General features: G+C 53.0%; 4 protein-coding genes across 4 annotated transcripts; all 4 read left to right on the top strand.

The window, feature by feature from the left end:
• Positions 1–494: 494 nt before the first annotated feature.
• LOC109746729 (hydroxyphenylpyruvate reductase-like) lies at positions 495–2534 on the top strand. Its single transcript, XM_020305835.4, has one exon. The coding sequence runs from the start codon at positions 1485–1487 to the stop codon at positions 2457–2459; it is 975 nt and encodes a 324-aa protein (XP_020161424.1). The 5' UTR covers positions 495–1484; the 3' UTR covers positions 2460–2534.
• Positions 2535–2961: 427 nt separating this feature from the next.
• LOC141040614 (uncharacterized) lies at positions 2962–5412 on the top strand. The gene has a single exon (XM_073506727.1). The coding sequence runs from the start codon at positions 2962–2964 to the stop codon at positions 5410–5412; it is 2451 nt and encodes an 816-aa protein (XP_073362828.1).
• Positions 5413–8943: 3531 nt separating this feature from the next.
• LOC109746663 (glyoxylate/hydroxypyruvate reductase HPR3) lies at positions 8944–10844 on the top strand. The gene is made up of 2 exons (XM_020305778.4): positions 8944–9477; positions 10198–10844. Exons 1-2 carry the CDS (start codon positions 9049–9051, stop codon positions 10717–10719), a joined length of 951 nt encoding a protein of 316 aa, XP_020161367.1. The 5' UTR covers positions 8944–9048; the 3' UTR covers positions 10720–10844.
• Positions 9488–10171, top strand: LOC123496982 (glyoxylate/hydroxypyruvate reductase HPR3). The gene has a single exon (XM_045232471.2). It carries the CDS (start codon positions 9609–9611, stop codon positions 10032–10034), a length of 426 nt encoding a protein of 141 aa, XP_045088406.1. The 5' UTR covers positions 9488–9608; the 3' UTR covers positions 10035–10171.
• Positions 10845–14007: the final 3163 nt, after the last annotated feature.

The following is a 14007-nucleotide window of genomic DNA, read 5'->3' as shown; positions in this document are numbered from 1 at the left end:
AAATAGTAATTGATGTATCTAATCTAAAATACGTCTAGATACATCCATTTTCGCGACAAGTAATTTGGGACGGAGAGAGCATTGATTATGTTGCATTTTTCCTGAAATATGGCACAAATGATTTTGTCTCAAAACTTTTACCGTGAGTATTATATTAGATCATGTATGTTGTCAAAAAAATTCAAAAAAATGACTATTTTTTCAAAAAATTAATACAGATACGCCTAGACTAAGATTCCACGGGGTATTTTCCGATGGTATGCCTTTTGTAAAGTCCCATATGTGTGTATGATTACATTTGTTTATTTACTGCTGGTATTTTGCAAGTTTACTGGCCCCATGTATATTATCATTATTATTATTATTATTATTATTATTATTATTATTATTATTATTATTATTATAAAAGTAAAAGTAGCTGGAGAGAGTAAGCTCACCTTTGTTCTTACTCTAAGTAAATAAAAAACTCCCTCCATTCCTCATTAATTAATTGTGTCTAAAATGGATGTATCTAAACGTATTTTAATACTAAATACATCCCTTTGAGCGATATTGTATATTGTGATGTTTTAACGGATTTTATAAATCAAATGTTGATTTTGAATCGGGAGCACATGCCCAATACAAAATACTAATCAGTGACAAATTCCAAATTTTCGTGTAAAAAATACTTTAGTCGTTGCATCCACTCCGCTTTGCTCGTCATTTCCTGTGTTCCTGATGGCGTCCCCGACGGCGACGCCGCATTCTTTATCGCAGCAGAAATGACGTCCTATACGACCTGGTCTCACATCGCATCTCGTAAGACCCTCTACAGAAGATGCCACGTGTCCTTCACCAATCTTGATGCGCCTTTTCTTCCCAATCCTCCTAACGATGCCCAGCCTGCCGCCAGCACTCGTCGATCTAGTCCCCTCCGCTACTCGTCTATCCTGTCGCCCATGTCCGGCGAGCTGGTAGGCGGACAAAAATCACACACCCGATACGGCAAGGGGCAGAGGAGGCATAGCAGCCATGGGAGCGGCTACTCAGTCGAGCCGGTGGTGGGAGCACATGCACAGCGAGCTCGCCGCCGACCAGTGCGCTCCCTGTCTGCAAAATACGAAAGCCCGGGCCGACCGTACTCGATCCAGCACGGCAACACCAGCCGCTACATCCCACGAGAAGTGACTAAATTATGCTGCCCTGCCCCTTTCGAAGGAACTTCACGAGGTCGCCGGCAAGTTTCCCGGCGCCGCCGATGACTCGCGTCGTGGTAGAATAAGAGACGGTACGGGGAGTTGTAGCACAGCAGGCCGGGACGAAGAAGATGGGATTCGGTTGTTTGCTTAGAGGTTCGTGATCCACGTGTACGCCGATGGAATGGGTCGTTCTGTTGGGAGCCAGCGACCCGGTCGCATAAGATTTCCTTCCCTAATGGAACTGCAGCTCCAGATCAACTACCTGACCGCCCATCACGCCCTCCTCTCGCGCGGCAACGTACGATGGCAGCGACGCGGCGTGTGCTAGTGCTCTGCCGCCTCTCGCCGGCCTCCCTCGCCGGCCTCGCCGCCCGCTTCAGCCTCCTCGACCGCCACGCCTCGCCGCTCTCCATGGAAGCCTTCCTCGCCGCCGCGGCTGCCGACGTCGACCCACCGCGCCTGGCCCTCGTCCCGGGCGTTGGCGTCCGCGTCGACGCGGCTTTCCTGGACGCCGTCCCGTCGCTGCGCTGCGTGGTGACCGTCAGTGCAGGCCTGAACCACGTCGACCTCCCCGAGTGCGCGCGCCGCGGCGTCGCCGTGGCCAACGCGGCCGGGGTCTACTCCTCGGACGTCGCCGATCACGCCGTCGGCCTGCTCATCGACGTGCTCCGCCGCGTATCGGTCGCCGACAGGTACGTGCGGCGGGGGCTCTGGCCGGAGCGCGGCGACTTCCTCCCTCTCGGGTCCAGGCTCCGCGGGAAGCGCGTGGGCGTCGTCGGCCTCGGCAGCATCGGGTCGGCGGTCGCGAGGAGGCTGGAGGCGTTCGGCTGCGTCGTCTCCTACCACTCCCGCCGCCGGAAACACGACGTCTCCTACTGCTACCACCCCGCGGTGCGCGACCTCGCGGCGTGCTCCGACGTGCTGGTCGTCGCGTGCGCGCTGACGGCCGAGACCCGGCACGTCGTGGACAGGCGGGTGCTGGACGCGCTGGGGAGCGGCGGCGTGGTGGTGAACGTGGCGCGCGGCCCGAACGTGGACGAGGCGGAGCTGGTGAGGGCGCTCGCGGAGGGCAGGCTCGCGGGCGCCGGGCTGGACGTGTTCGAGGGCGAGCCCGACGTGCCGGCGGAGCTGCTGGCCATGGACAACGTCGTGCTGACGCCTCATCGGGCCGCGTTCACCCCGGAGTCCATAGCCGACCTCGACCGCCTCGTCGCCGGCAACCTGGAGGCCTTCTTCGCCGGCGCACCGCTGGTTACGCCGGTCGTCGTCTCCGACTGAGCACAAAGAATGTCGATCGTGACTGGCCGCGAGCTCTTCACAAAGAAATAAAAACTGGCATTGATTAGTCCACCACCAACCGATGTCTGCTGGTGGCTTTGTGTTACGGCCCAAGTACCACACTGTCAAGACCAGGCCTCAACACCCACGGGGCCGGAACGGGCCCATCGCATTCGGAGGCCCAGCGGCCGCTTTCCAGCCCACGTTTGGGACACCCGGAGCAAGGTTAAGTAGGGCGAGGGTTTCCCGGAGAGCGGCATGGAAGAACTAGAACCTGGCGGCGGCTCTCCCCTTTCCCCTTCCCTCTCTGGTCTCCTTCGATCCCGGATTCTTGTAACTCTGATTCTGTAAAACAGCCACCTATATTGCTAGCTATAGATCCGGAGCGTAACAAGTGGTAATCAGAGCCTCTTTCCCTCCCCGATCCGTCGCCGATTTTCCCTCCGATCTGGCGGGTCGTTTCCCATCGATCATCCAGACAAGGCGACGCAAGGCCGCGACGATGGAGGAGCACACCAAGGCGTTGGCGGATCTGATGGCGGCCATCTCAGCGTTGACGACCAAGATCGACAAGATCCACCTGGTCGTCCTCGAACTGCAAGGGTGGAAGCCTACGATCGAGCAGTCCGTGGAGGAGCTGCGGGCCGAAGTGGGTGATCTGCGCTCTCATCTGGCGCAGGCGGCGCCGGGGAAGACACCCGCGACGCTGGGCGTGGAGGCACCAAGGAGGGAGGCGCCACCGGCGCGATTGGGGGATCTCCCTCCCCTGCTTCCTCTGGCGGCACCAGCATCGCGCCAAACGGCGGACATGGGGTCGGCAAGGAACGGAGGGCCGCCGATCCGCTTGACGGATCTGCCTCCTCTGCTTCCTCTGACGGCAGCGGCTCGTGGTGACGGCAGGCAGGGCCACGGCTTCACAACACTTCACCGGGGGAAGTCACTGGGTGAGCACACCCTGGGGGCGCCTCCGGTCACCGGTGCATTCGATTCTCATCATTCCGGGGAGAGTTCGTTTGCGGGGGATCGCAATTTTTCTCGCCTGCCTTTTCCTCCGCGTTTTGATTTCCCCATTTTCGACGGCAGTCAGCCTCGGCCATGGCTGCTGAAGTGCGCAGCCTATTTTCGAGTCTGCTCACTCTCTCCCGACACTTGGGTGAGTTGTGCTGCTATGTACTTCACTGATGGGGCTCTTTCCTGGCTTCAAGCTACACAAGCACATCTTCTGTACTCTAGTTGGGCCGATTTCGCCGCTGCTGTTTGTTTGCAATTTGGTCGGGAGGAATTTCAAGTCCTTTTGCGTCAGTTTAATGGTCTCAAACAGACTGGGTCCGTGACCGAATATGCGGACAAATTCACTCAGTTCATGCATAATCTCACTGCACATCACACCTCTTGGGAGCCGGCTTTCTTTATTACTCATTTTGTAGATGGTCTGCTTAAGGAAATCAGAGCTGCTGTTTTGTTGCATCGACCCCAAACGCTCGATACTGCCGTCGATTTGGCCTGTTTGCAGGAAGAGGTGTTGGAGGCTATGAAGAGAGACGATCGGCGGGCTCCTAGTGGCTCCCATTCCCGGGCCATCCGCGCACAGCCCTTCCCCTACCACCTCCACCACCACCTCGACAAGTGGCGGGGAGCAGCTCGGATGCGCGTGCAGAGGACCGCCGCGCCACGGAGGCGGCTCGAGCACCGGCAAGCGACGACCGGATGTCGACGCTGCGTGCCTAGGGCCAAGGGGTTCTTTTTCACCTGCGGTGAACGGTGGGGCCGCGATCATCGCTGCGGGCCTACGGTCCAGCTTCACGTCGTCGAAGAAATGCTCGAGATGTTGCACTCGCCGGCGACAGACACGGAGGAAGAGCAACTGGAGGCGCCGTCGGCAGATTGTTGTGTGCTGTCTAGAGAGGCGGTGGAAGGCGCCGACTCGCCCACAACTATGCGCCTCCATGGCTGGGTGCAGAACAGAGAAGTGCTTATGCTGATTGACTCCGGCTCGTCGCATAGTTTTGTCAGTTCGGCTCTGGCTGAGAGGTTACAAGGGGTTCAAGCTGCTCGACACCCGTTCTCAGTCCGGGTGGCCAACGGGGAGCAGATGCACAGCGATCAGGAGGTTTCTGACTGCCAGTGGCGATCTCATGGGGTGGAATTCCACACCACGTTCAAAGTTCTGCCGTTGGGGTGCTACGACGCCATTCTCGGCATCGATTGGCTCGCCACACATAGCCCGATGCAGGTCCATTGGCTGGGAAAGACGATGAGCTTCGAGTACCAGGGCAAGCGAGTGCATCTGCAGGGAGCTCGGGCCGACACCACCTCCTGTCAGATGATATCCAAGGACGAGCTCAATTTCATGATACAGAACTCTGCCGTCGCTCGAGTGGTGCAACTTTGCGCCCTTCAGGAACATGCCAAGGAGCCACCATTGCCAGCTGAAGTTAGCGAGCTAATTGAGCAATATGAAGTGCTTTTTGAAGAACCAAGGGGACTTCCACCACATCAAGCGTTCGACCATGCTATTCCGTTGGTGCCAGGAGCGAAACCGGTAAATCTCAGACCATACCGACACAGCCCAGCGCAGAAGGATGAGGTGGAGAAGCAAGTGGCCGACATGCTCGCCCAAGGAATCATTCAGCCCAGCGTGAGCCCGTTTGCCTCACCTGTGCTGTTGGTGCAGAAGAAGGATTTGACCTGGAGGTTTTGCGTAGATTATCGCCACCTCAACGCGATCACGATCAAGAACCGCTACCCCCTCCCCATCATTGACGAGTTGCTGGACGAGTTGGCGGGCTCGTGTTTCTTTACCAGTTTGGACCTGAGGGCAGGATATCACCAGATTCGCATGAGACAGGGGGATGAATACAAGACAGCCTTCAAGACGCACCATGGACATTTCGAGTTTAAGGTCATGCCGTATGGAGTCACTGGGGGCCCAGCACGTTTCAAGGGGGCATGAACATCGTCCTATCCCCGCTGTTACGCAAAGGAGTGCTGGTGTTCATTGATGATATCCTTGTCCACAGCTCAGATTTGATCACTCACGTTCGGTTGTTGCGCCAAGTGTTCAGCCTGCTGAAGGAACACCATCTCAGAATCAATCGCAACAAGTGCTCTTTTGCTCGACCCAGTTTGCTCTACCTTGGGCATGTAATCAGCAAGGAAGGGGTTCGCACTGATGCAAAGAACATCGCGGCCGTCCAGTCTTGGCCGCCCCCGACAACGGTGAAGGGAGTGCGTGGATTCTTGGGATTAGCAGGGTATTATCGGAAATTCGTCCGTGGTTTCGCCCTCATCTCCCGGCCGCTGACAGACCTGCTGAAGAAAGGTACGGTTTTCCGCTGGACGGACGAGGAAGAAGGCTCCTTCCGGGCACTCCAGCAAGCCCTGATCTCAGCTCCCGTTCTGGCCTTACCCGACTTCAAGAAACCTTTCCACTTGGAGACCGATGCTTCTGCGCACGGAATTGGCGCGGTCCTCTCCCAGGACAAGCATCCAGTTGGGTTCCTGAGTAAAGCACTCGGGCCGCGCAACAGCGCCCTGTCTACTTATGAGAAGGAGGGGCTCGCGATCCTGATGGCCGTGGATCACTGGCGCCCATACCTGCAGAACGATGAGTTCACTATTCACACCGACCAACGGAGCCTCATTCACCTGGAAGATCAGCGCTTGGCAACTCCTTGGCAACAAAAGATCATGGCCAAACTCCTGGGCCTTCGCTATCACATCATCTACAAGAAGGGCACTGACAACCGAGCTGCCGACGCGCTCTCTCGACGCCCAGGCCCGCCTCAAGGTGATCTGGCAGCGATCACTTCTGCTGTGCCCGCCTGGCTGGAGGACGTACAGGCAGGTTATCAAGGTGATGAGGAAGCACAGAAAATCCTCACCAGGCTTGCAACTTCACCAGAAGGATTTGATGGTTTCCTGTTGGATAATGGTGTCATTAAGCACCGGGGCCGGGTTTGGCTTGGGGGCAACGTGGCCATCCAGAGGCATGTTTTGGAAGCACTACACACCGGTGCTATCGGTGGGCATTCAGGATTCAACGCTACTTATCGTCGAGTGAGACGTCTCTTTACATGGCCCGACCTTAAACATCATGTGAAGCTGTTCGTGGAGGCGTGCCAGACTTGCAAGCAGGCCAAGCCGGAGCGTGTGCGTTACCCAGGCCTCCTGGAGCCGTTGCCGGTGCCTACACAAGCATGGCAAATGATCACGATGGACTTCGTGGAAGGGCTACCGCACTCGTCCAACCACAACTCCATCTTGGTGGTGGTGGACAAATTCTCCCGGTACACGCATTTCATTCTGCTCAGGCATCCTTTCACCGCTTTCCAAGTGGCGCAGGCTTTCGTCTCTCATGTCTACAAGCTCCACGGCCTTCCGGAGTCGATCGTCTCCGATCGGGACCCCATCTTCACAAGTGTGCTGTGGAAAGAGCTTTTCCGGTTGACGCACACTCAACTCCGTATGAGCACGGCTCGTCACCCCCAGACGGACGGGCAATCAGAACGGGTCAACCAGTGCTTGGAGACCTTCCTGCGCTGCTTCGTCCACGCTTGTCCTACCAAATGGTACGTATGGCTCCCCCTAGCTGAGTTCTGGTACAATACGTCCCCGCACTCAGCTCTTGGCACTACTCCTTTCGAGGTGCTTTACGGCCACGCCCCGCGTCATTTCGGCATCATCGACCCTGTGGCTTGCGCTTCTCCCGACTTGGCGGAGTGGCTCCAAGACCGCGCCCAGATGACAAACCTCATTCGTCAACATCTGCTACGGGCTCGCCAACAAATGAAGGACTCCGCGGACAAACGTCGTTCCGACAGAGTATTCGAGGTGGGCGATTGGGTGTTCCTCAAACTGCAACCCTACGTCCAGCGATCGGTGGCTACGCACAGCAATCAGAAGCTCGCCTTCCGCTACTTCGGCCCCTACATGGTGCTTCAACATGTGGGTGCAGTGGCGTACAAGCTGCAGATGCCCGAAGGCAGCTCCGTCCACCCCGTGTTCCATGTCTCCCAACTGCGGCAAGCGCTTCCGCCCACGGAACAGGCGATTCAACAGCTACCAGCAGCGGCAGCACCGACACCTATGCCAGAAGAAATCCTGGAGGACCGCGTCATCCAGCGGGGTGGCGCACCCGTACCCCAGGTGCACGTTCGTTGGACCGATCAGCCACCCGAGCTAGCCACCTGGGAGGATCGGCCAGAGCTTCAGCACCACTTTCCGAGCGCGCCAGCTTGGGGACAAGCTGTGTCTCAAGGAGGAGGGAGTGTTACGGCCCAAGTACCACACTATCAAGACCAGGCCTCAACACCCACGGGGCCGGAATGGGCCCATCGCATTCGGAGGCCCAGCGGCCGCTTCCCAGCCCACGTTTGGGACACCCGGAGGAAGGTTAAGTAGGGCGAGGGTTTCCCGGAGGGCGGCATGGAAGAACTAGAACCTGGCGGCGGCTCTCCCCTTTCCCCTTCCCTCTATGGTCTCCTCCGATCCCGGATTCTTGTAACTCTGATTCTGTAAAACAGCCACCTATATTGCTAGCTATAGATCCGGAGCGTAACACTTTGTCCCTCCAAAGCAGCATGTACGATGAGACCATGCAGAAATCTAAAAGCAAACCAACCGTGGATGTTTCACCAGAACCGATAAAAGGAGGTTTCTACTCCGATAGCGATACCATTCCCTCCTCCACGGAGCGACGGAAAACACGACGCCGCCCGCCAACAAGAGGCCGCTGGTGCTCCTAGGGCAGCCGCTGTTCCCGGAGTTCGCCGCCGCGCTGGTCGGGCGCTTCCGGTTTGTCTTGGTCGTCGACGCCGATGCCTCGAGCTCGAGCGCGACCCAGACATCCTAGTTGGGAGAGTCCGACACGTACGCAGGGAGCCGCCACTGCTCCGGCGTCAGTAACTCATGGCGTCTGCGCACCTCCTCGGTGTGTGCTCGCGCCGACTGGGGCATCGCCGACACTGAAATACGGTGCGGATCCATATGCCAACAATGGTGCAGGTTGACATCTTGATAGGCCAACGGTACCGTACTCCTAGTGCCATCGCGTCTGGTGCACCGGGATGTACAGCGCGCTGCTTTTTCTGTGGCGGCCCGCCATGCCGAGGAGTTAGTGGTGACAGTGACGACGCACGGGACGAGATGGCGTCGGGTCAGAACTTTTGCTTGCCCTTGCTGAAGAACCCATGGCGAGTTAGGTTTTGCGTGTCACGGGCGAGGGGGCAAGCTTGGTTAGATGTGGACGGGGAAGGGAAGTGGATGAGGTCGGCACCCCGCATGCGCGGGGTGGTTGGGCGGCCGACAGGTGGGACCGAGGTGGACACTGGGCGGACGTGCGTCGCGTCCGTTTTGTGTTCGTACGGATGCAAACGAGATGTAAATTTGGATTCAGACACAGAAGGAGAATTCAGTTTGGGTCCGCGGGTTGTACCGGCGCTTGTCCGTATCGGTTGGAGTTGTTCTTCGGAATAGCCACATTTGGTCCAGCAACCGATGTTTGCTGGTGGCTTTGTCTCTATCCCTCCAAAGCAGCAGCAGGTAGTCTGATAGGCGATAGCGATACCATTCCTTCCTCCACGGAGCGATGGAAGACACGACGCCGTCCGCCGACGAGAGGCCGCTGGTGCTCCTGGGGCAGCCGCTCTTCCCGGAGTTCGCCGCCGCGCTGGCCGGCCGCTTCCGGTTCGTCCTGGTCGCGGACGCCGACGCCGCGACCCTGGCCCAGGGGAGGGCGCTGCTCATCGGGCTCAACCCGGTCACGGACGACCACCTGGCCGCGCTCCCGGCGCTCGGGCTCGTGGCGGGCATCTCCGTGGGCGTCAACCACGTCGACCTCGCCGCCTGCCGGCGCCGCGGGATCGCCGTCACCAACGCAGGTGCCGCCTTCGCGGTCGACACGGCCGACTACGGCGTCGGGCTCGTCGTCGCCGTGCTCCGCCGGTTGGCCGCCGCCGAGGCCCACGTCCGGGCCGGCAGGTGGGCGGCCGACGGCGACTATCCTCTCACCACCAAGGTAGGTAGAGACATAAAGTTGTCCAGTTCTTGGCCACCAGTGCGCTGGACGACTCTGTTTTTTAGTAGTAGTGCTCTGTTCTTCCCCTTCGCTTGGCTCACTACCTACCGAACCCACCACCGATTGAGGAGATGCGGCCGCCGGCGCGAACCCAAGCCGATGCCTCCAAGCCTGTCGTGCTCCTGGCCGACCCCATCATCCCAGAGTTTGAGCTGGAGCTCTCAGCTCGCTACAGTCTCCTTCCTCTCGCCGATGTTGACGCGGACACAGCCGCCTCGGCGCGGGCGCTCCTTACAGTCGAGCTCCCGGCGGTGACCGCCGAGCTCATGGGCGCGCTCCCAAAGCTGGAGCTCGTACTCGCCTCGTCCGTCGGCGTTGACCACGTCGATCTTGCCGCCTGCCGCCGCCGCGGGATTGCCGTCACCAACGCTGGGGGCGCGTTCTCTGACGACGCGGCCGACTACGCCGTCGGGCTAGTCATAGCCGCTCTCCGCCGCGTACGTCCGACGGGGCGGCTGGCCGGCCGGCGGGGACTATCCCCTCGCCACCAAGGTTAATTTTACCGGGGATCCCCATCAATCGCGGTAGCTAGAATTAGTTGTTCTTGGCCATCCCCGCAAAATTTATGCAATTGCAACTTTGCAACGCATCCAAATTATTTCGAAGAACGCGCACAAGAGGAGAATTTTGATCACCGGAGTCTTATGCAATCGATGGCAGGTGAGCGGCAAGCGGGTGGGGATCGTGGGGCTGGGCAACATCGGCTCCCGCATCGCGCGGCGTCTCGCCGCCTTCGGCTGCGCCGTCTCCTACAACTCGAGGTCGCCCAAGCCGTCGGCGCCGTACGAGTTCGTCCCGGCCGTGCGCGACCTCGCCGCCGGCAGCGACGTGCTGGTGCTATCCTGCGCGCTGACGGAGGAGACGAGGCACGTGGTGAACGGGGAGGTGATGGAGGCGCTGGGGAAGGACGGCGTGCTGGTGAACGTCGGCCGCGGCGGCCTCGTGGACGAGCCGGAGCTGGTCCGCTGCCTGCAGGAGGGCGTCATCGGCGGCGCCGGCTTGGACGTGTTCGAGAGCGAGCCGGACGTGCCGCCGGAGCTCTTCTCCATGGACAACGTCGTGCTTTCGGCCCACAGGGCCGTGGCCACGCCGGAGTCCATCCGCGGCACGATCGAGCTCGTCGCGGCCAACCTCGACGCCTTCTTCGCAGGGAAGCCACTGCTCAGCCCCGTGGAGCTCTGAGACAAGGACACCATCTGTCTGCGGTCCGATGTGGTCTGAATAAATTGCAGAACTCCTTGATGTATTTGTAGTTCAGTGTAATCCAGTCTCTGAGTGAATAAAATCTGTGAGCAATCGGTCAGTAATTCAGGTTCGCTAAGAGCAAGTGTTACTATTACATGACCATATCTTGTTAATACGGGAAAAATATCATATGAAACCAACATTTCGTGGAAACAGGTGAAAACCACGCGAAAATGATGTTTCAAAGTTCTGAAAAAATCTCAAAGAAATACGGGATGATAAGAGAGTGATGTTCTATTGAATCGCAAAATTTCAAGTGCAAACACATTACTAGATATGAGCTATGAAGAAAAACAAAATCAATATTCAATAGTGCTGAACAGTAATGTCACTATTCATAGCGGAATTTGTCTTTTTCATAGCTCGCACCCCGTAATGTGTTCTAACTTAAAATCTCACATGGAAATAGAACATCATCCTCCTAACATCGCACTTTTTTTCAGAATTTTTTTGAAACTTTTAAACATGGTTTTCACGAAGTTTTCTTCGAATGTTGGTTTCTGCATGACATTCTCCCATCAATACGAGGCCACATGGGGCCGTTAAATTGACGCACTGTGCCTCAAATGTTTTTTTTGTGTGTCCTTAATTTATTGTTCCTGGGATTTCTTGTGTGTGGATTGAGAACCTTGCTAAAGCTTCTACTCTACATGTTCCTAAATCAACTTTATTTATTGTGACTAGTACATTCAAACAGTTTGTTGTTACACATCCATGTTTAATTCCTGCAATTGACACAATTTGTGGACACAATTTGGCGAGGTGAATGTCTATTCAACATTTTCCCTGTGTCAGTGGCGGAGCTTGACAAATCCAGTCTGAGTGAATAAAATCAGTGAGCAATCGGTCAGCAATTCACGTTCGTTAAGAGCAAGTATTACTATTACATGACCATATCTTATCAATACGGGGAAAATATCATATGAAACCAACATTTGATGGAAACGAGTGAAAACCACTCGAAAATGATGTTCCAAAGTCCTGAAAAAATCTAAAAAAAAACACGGGATGTTAAGAGAGTGATGTTCTATTGAATTGCAAAATTTTATGTTCAAACACATTACTAGATATGAGCTATGAAAAAAAAAACAAAATCAGCATTGAATAGTGCTGAACAGTAATGTCACTATTCATTATGATATTCTCCCATCAACACGAGACCATGAGGGTCCGTTAAATTGATGCATTGTGCCTCAAATAGCTTTTATTTGTGTGTCTTTAATTTATTGTTCCTGGGATTTCTTGTGTGTCGATTGAGAATCTTGCTAAAGTTTCTACTCTACATGTTCCTAAATCTACTTTATTTCTTGTGAAACAGTTTGTTCTTACTCATCCATGTTTAATTCCTGCAATTTACACAACTTGTAGACACAATGTGTCGAGGTGATGATGTATTCAACATTTTCCTTCTGTATAAAAGACTCTCATTGTGTTCGAAAGAAAAATATTTTCCTGTGTAGCAGGCGATAGCCCCGGCCGCTCACTTGGGCCGGCCTGTTTAGCATGGTGCTGTCGCCTCATCTGTGTTTGTGTGGTTTCAGTATTTTTTGTGCTAGTCCGGATTGCAGAGAGCCCTTATTTGCCGCGAATGTATCCGGTGCACCCACACTTATGGTGTTACCGGTGTACCGGATGCCGTAGGACATTGAGAAAACCCTGAAAGCAAATCTAGCACATTGACACAGCATCAATCTACGTTGTTGCAAAAATTCATATCAAAATTCAAAATATTTTTTAAGATACAAAAATGAATAATTTAACATGAATGTGATAATGCGTCAAATCTAAAGCCCAACTTATGTTATGTACTATTCAATGTTGAACTTGTCATTTTTGTTTTTCGGGATCTGTTTCAAATTTTGATTGAAATTCCGTGACAACCTACATTGTGTTGTGTGAATGTGCTGGTTTTTTCCAGAACTTTTTGAATATCTTAAAATGTGTAACGTGAATTCCGTGCACCGGTAGCACCACAAGCATCATACACTAGATATTCTCCCCTTATTTGCCACCCGCATGCTGCAATAGTGGCGGCTTCGCTAAAGCCTGGAGGGAATGGGTGCGGAGGTCGCCAAGTAGCGACCTTGTACGTACCACATGATCCCCGTTACATACGCTAGATCCGACCTACCTACATCTATTTCGGTTTTAGGAAGGTCCTAGACCTTCCTAGACCGGTTTTTGTGTGTGCTTTTCTTTCGGGTTTTCCTACTATTTTTCATTTTCGTTCTTTCCTTTCTTTACTTTTTTTGTTTTTTGTTTTTCCAATTTTTTTTGTAGTTTCCTATTATTTTCCTTTAACTTGATTCATTTTTTATTTTCGTACATCTTTCAAATTCATAATTTTTTGATAGAACCGTAAATGTTTCTTGACACCATCAACATTTTTTGAATTTATAATTTTTTTCAAATCATGAACATATTTCAAATTTGTGAATATTTCTTATAAATAAGCGAACATTTTTTATAAATCATGAATAGTTTTTGAATTCTTGAACATTGTTTGTGAACTCATAAACATTTTTTGAATCGAAGATTTTTTTTTCAAAATTTCCAACAATCTTTGTAATTCACTAACATGTTTTGGTTTTGACGATTTTTTTGAATCAGTGATCATTTTTTGAAACTGTGAACTTTCTTCGAATTTCTGAAATACATGTACATTTTTAAATTCTGAGAACTTTGTTTTAAAATTTTCATGAACATTTCTTTCATTTTTAAACATTTTTTGAAATTAAAGAATATGTTTGAATACTGGAATATTTTTTTCAAAATCGTGAACATGTTTTGATTCCCGAACATTTTTCTAAATCATGAACATTTTTTGAATGTGAGAATACTTTTACAAAATGATGGAAAAAAATTTAACTCCCACAAATGATTTTTCAAAATCATGAACATTGTTTTATATGCTATTTTTTTCAAAATATAGAATATTTTTTAATCCACAAGCAGTTTTCAAAATCGTGAACATTTTTTAAATTCACTAGCATTATGGTTTCTCAAGTTTTTTTTAGTTCAAATTTTATAAAAATTTCATTAATAATTTCGAAGAAGAAAAAACTGAAAAGAAAGAGATCTAAAAAAACTGAAAAGAAAGAGAGTTTTTTTTAGACAAGAAAATAAAAATAGTTTTTTTTGAGGGGTGTAACCAAGCTTTATTGCTCAAAGTCCACATGAAATGGCATTACAAAGGGATCATGGGGTTGGATCATCCAAATGTGC

Source organism: Aegilops tauschii, chromosome 2 (assembly GCF_002575655.3).
Source record: "Aegilops tauschii subsp. strangulata cultivar AL8/78 chromosome 2, Aet v6.0, whole genome shotgun sequence".
NCBI classification, from domain to species: Eukaryota; Viridiplantae; Streptophyta; class Magnoliopsida; order Poales; family Poaceae; genus Aegilops; species Aegilops tauschii.
Note: the sequence above shows the minus strand (reverse complement) of the source record. Positions and strands in the feature narration are given on the sequence as shown.

Bases quoted from the DNA above. Each gene is read 5' to 3' on its own strand.
- LOC109746663 (XM_020305778.4), top strand. From the start codon at position 9,049: ATGGAAGACACGACGCCGTCCGCCGACGAGAGGCCGCTGGTGCTCCTG. The intron at 9,478-10,197 runs GTAGGTAGAGAC...AATCGATGGCAG, and splicing joins ACTATCCTCTCACCACCAAG to GTGAGCGGCAAGCGGGTGGG.
- LOC123496982 (XM_045232471.2), top strand. From the start codon at position 9,609: ATGCGGCCGCCGGCGCGAACCCAAGCCGATGCCTCCAAGCCTGTCGTG.
- LOC109746729 (XM_020305835.4), top strand. From the start codon at position 1,485: ATGGCAGCGACGCGGCGTGTGCTAGTGCTCTGCCGCCTCTCGCCGGCC.
- LOC141040614 (XM_073506727.1), top strand. From the start codon at position 2,962: ATGGAGGAGCACACCAAGGCGTTGGCGGATCTGATGGCGGCCATCTCA.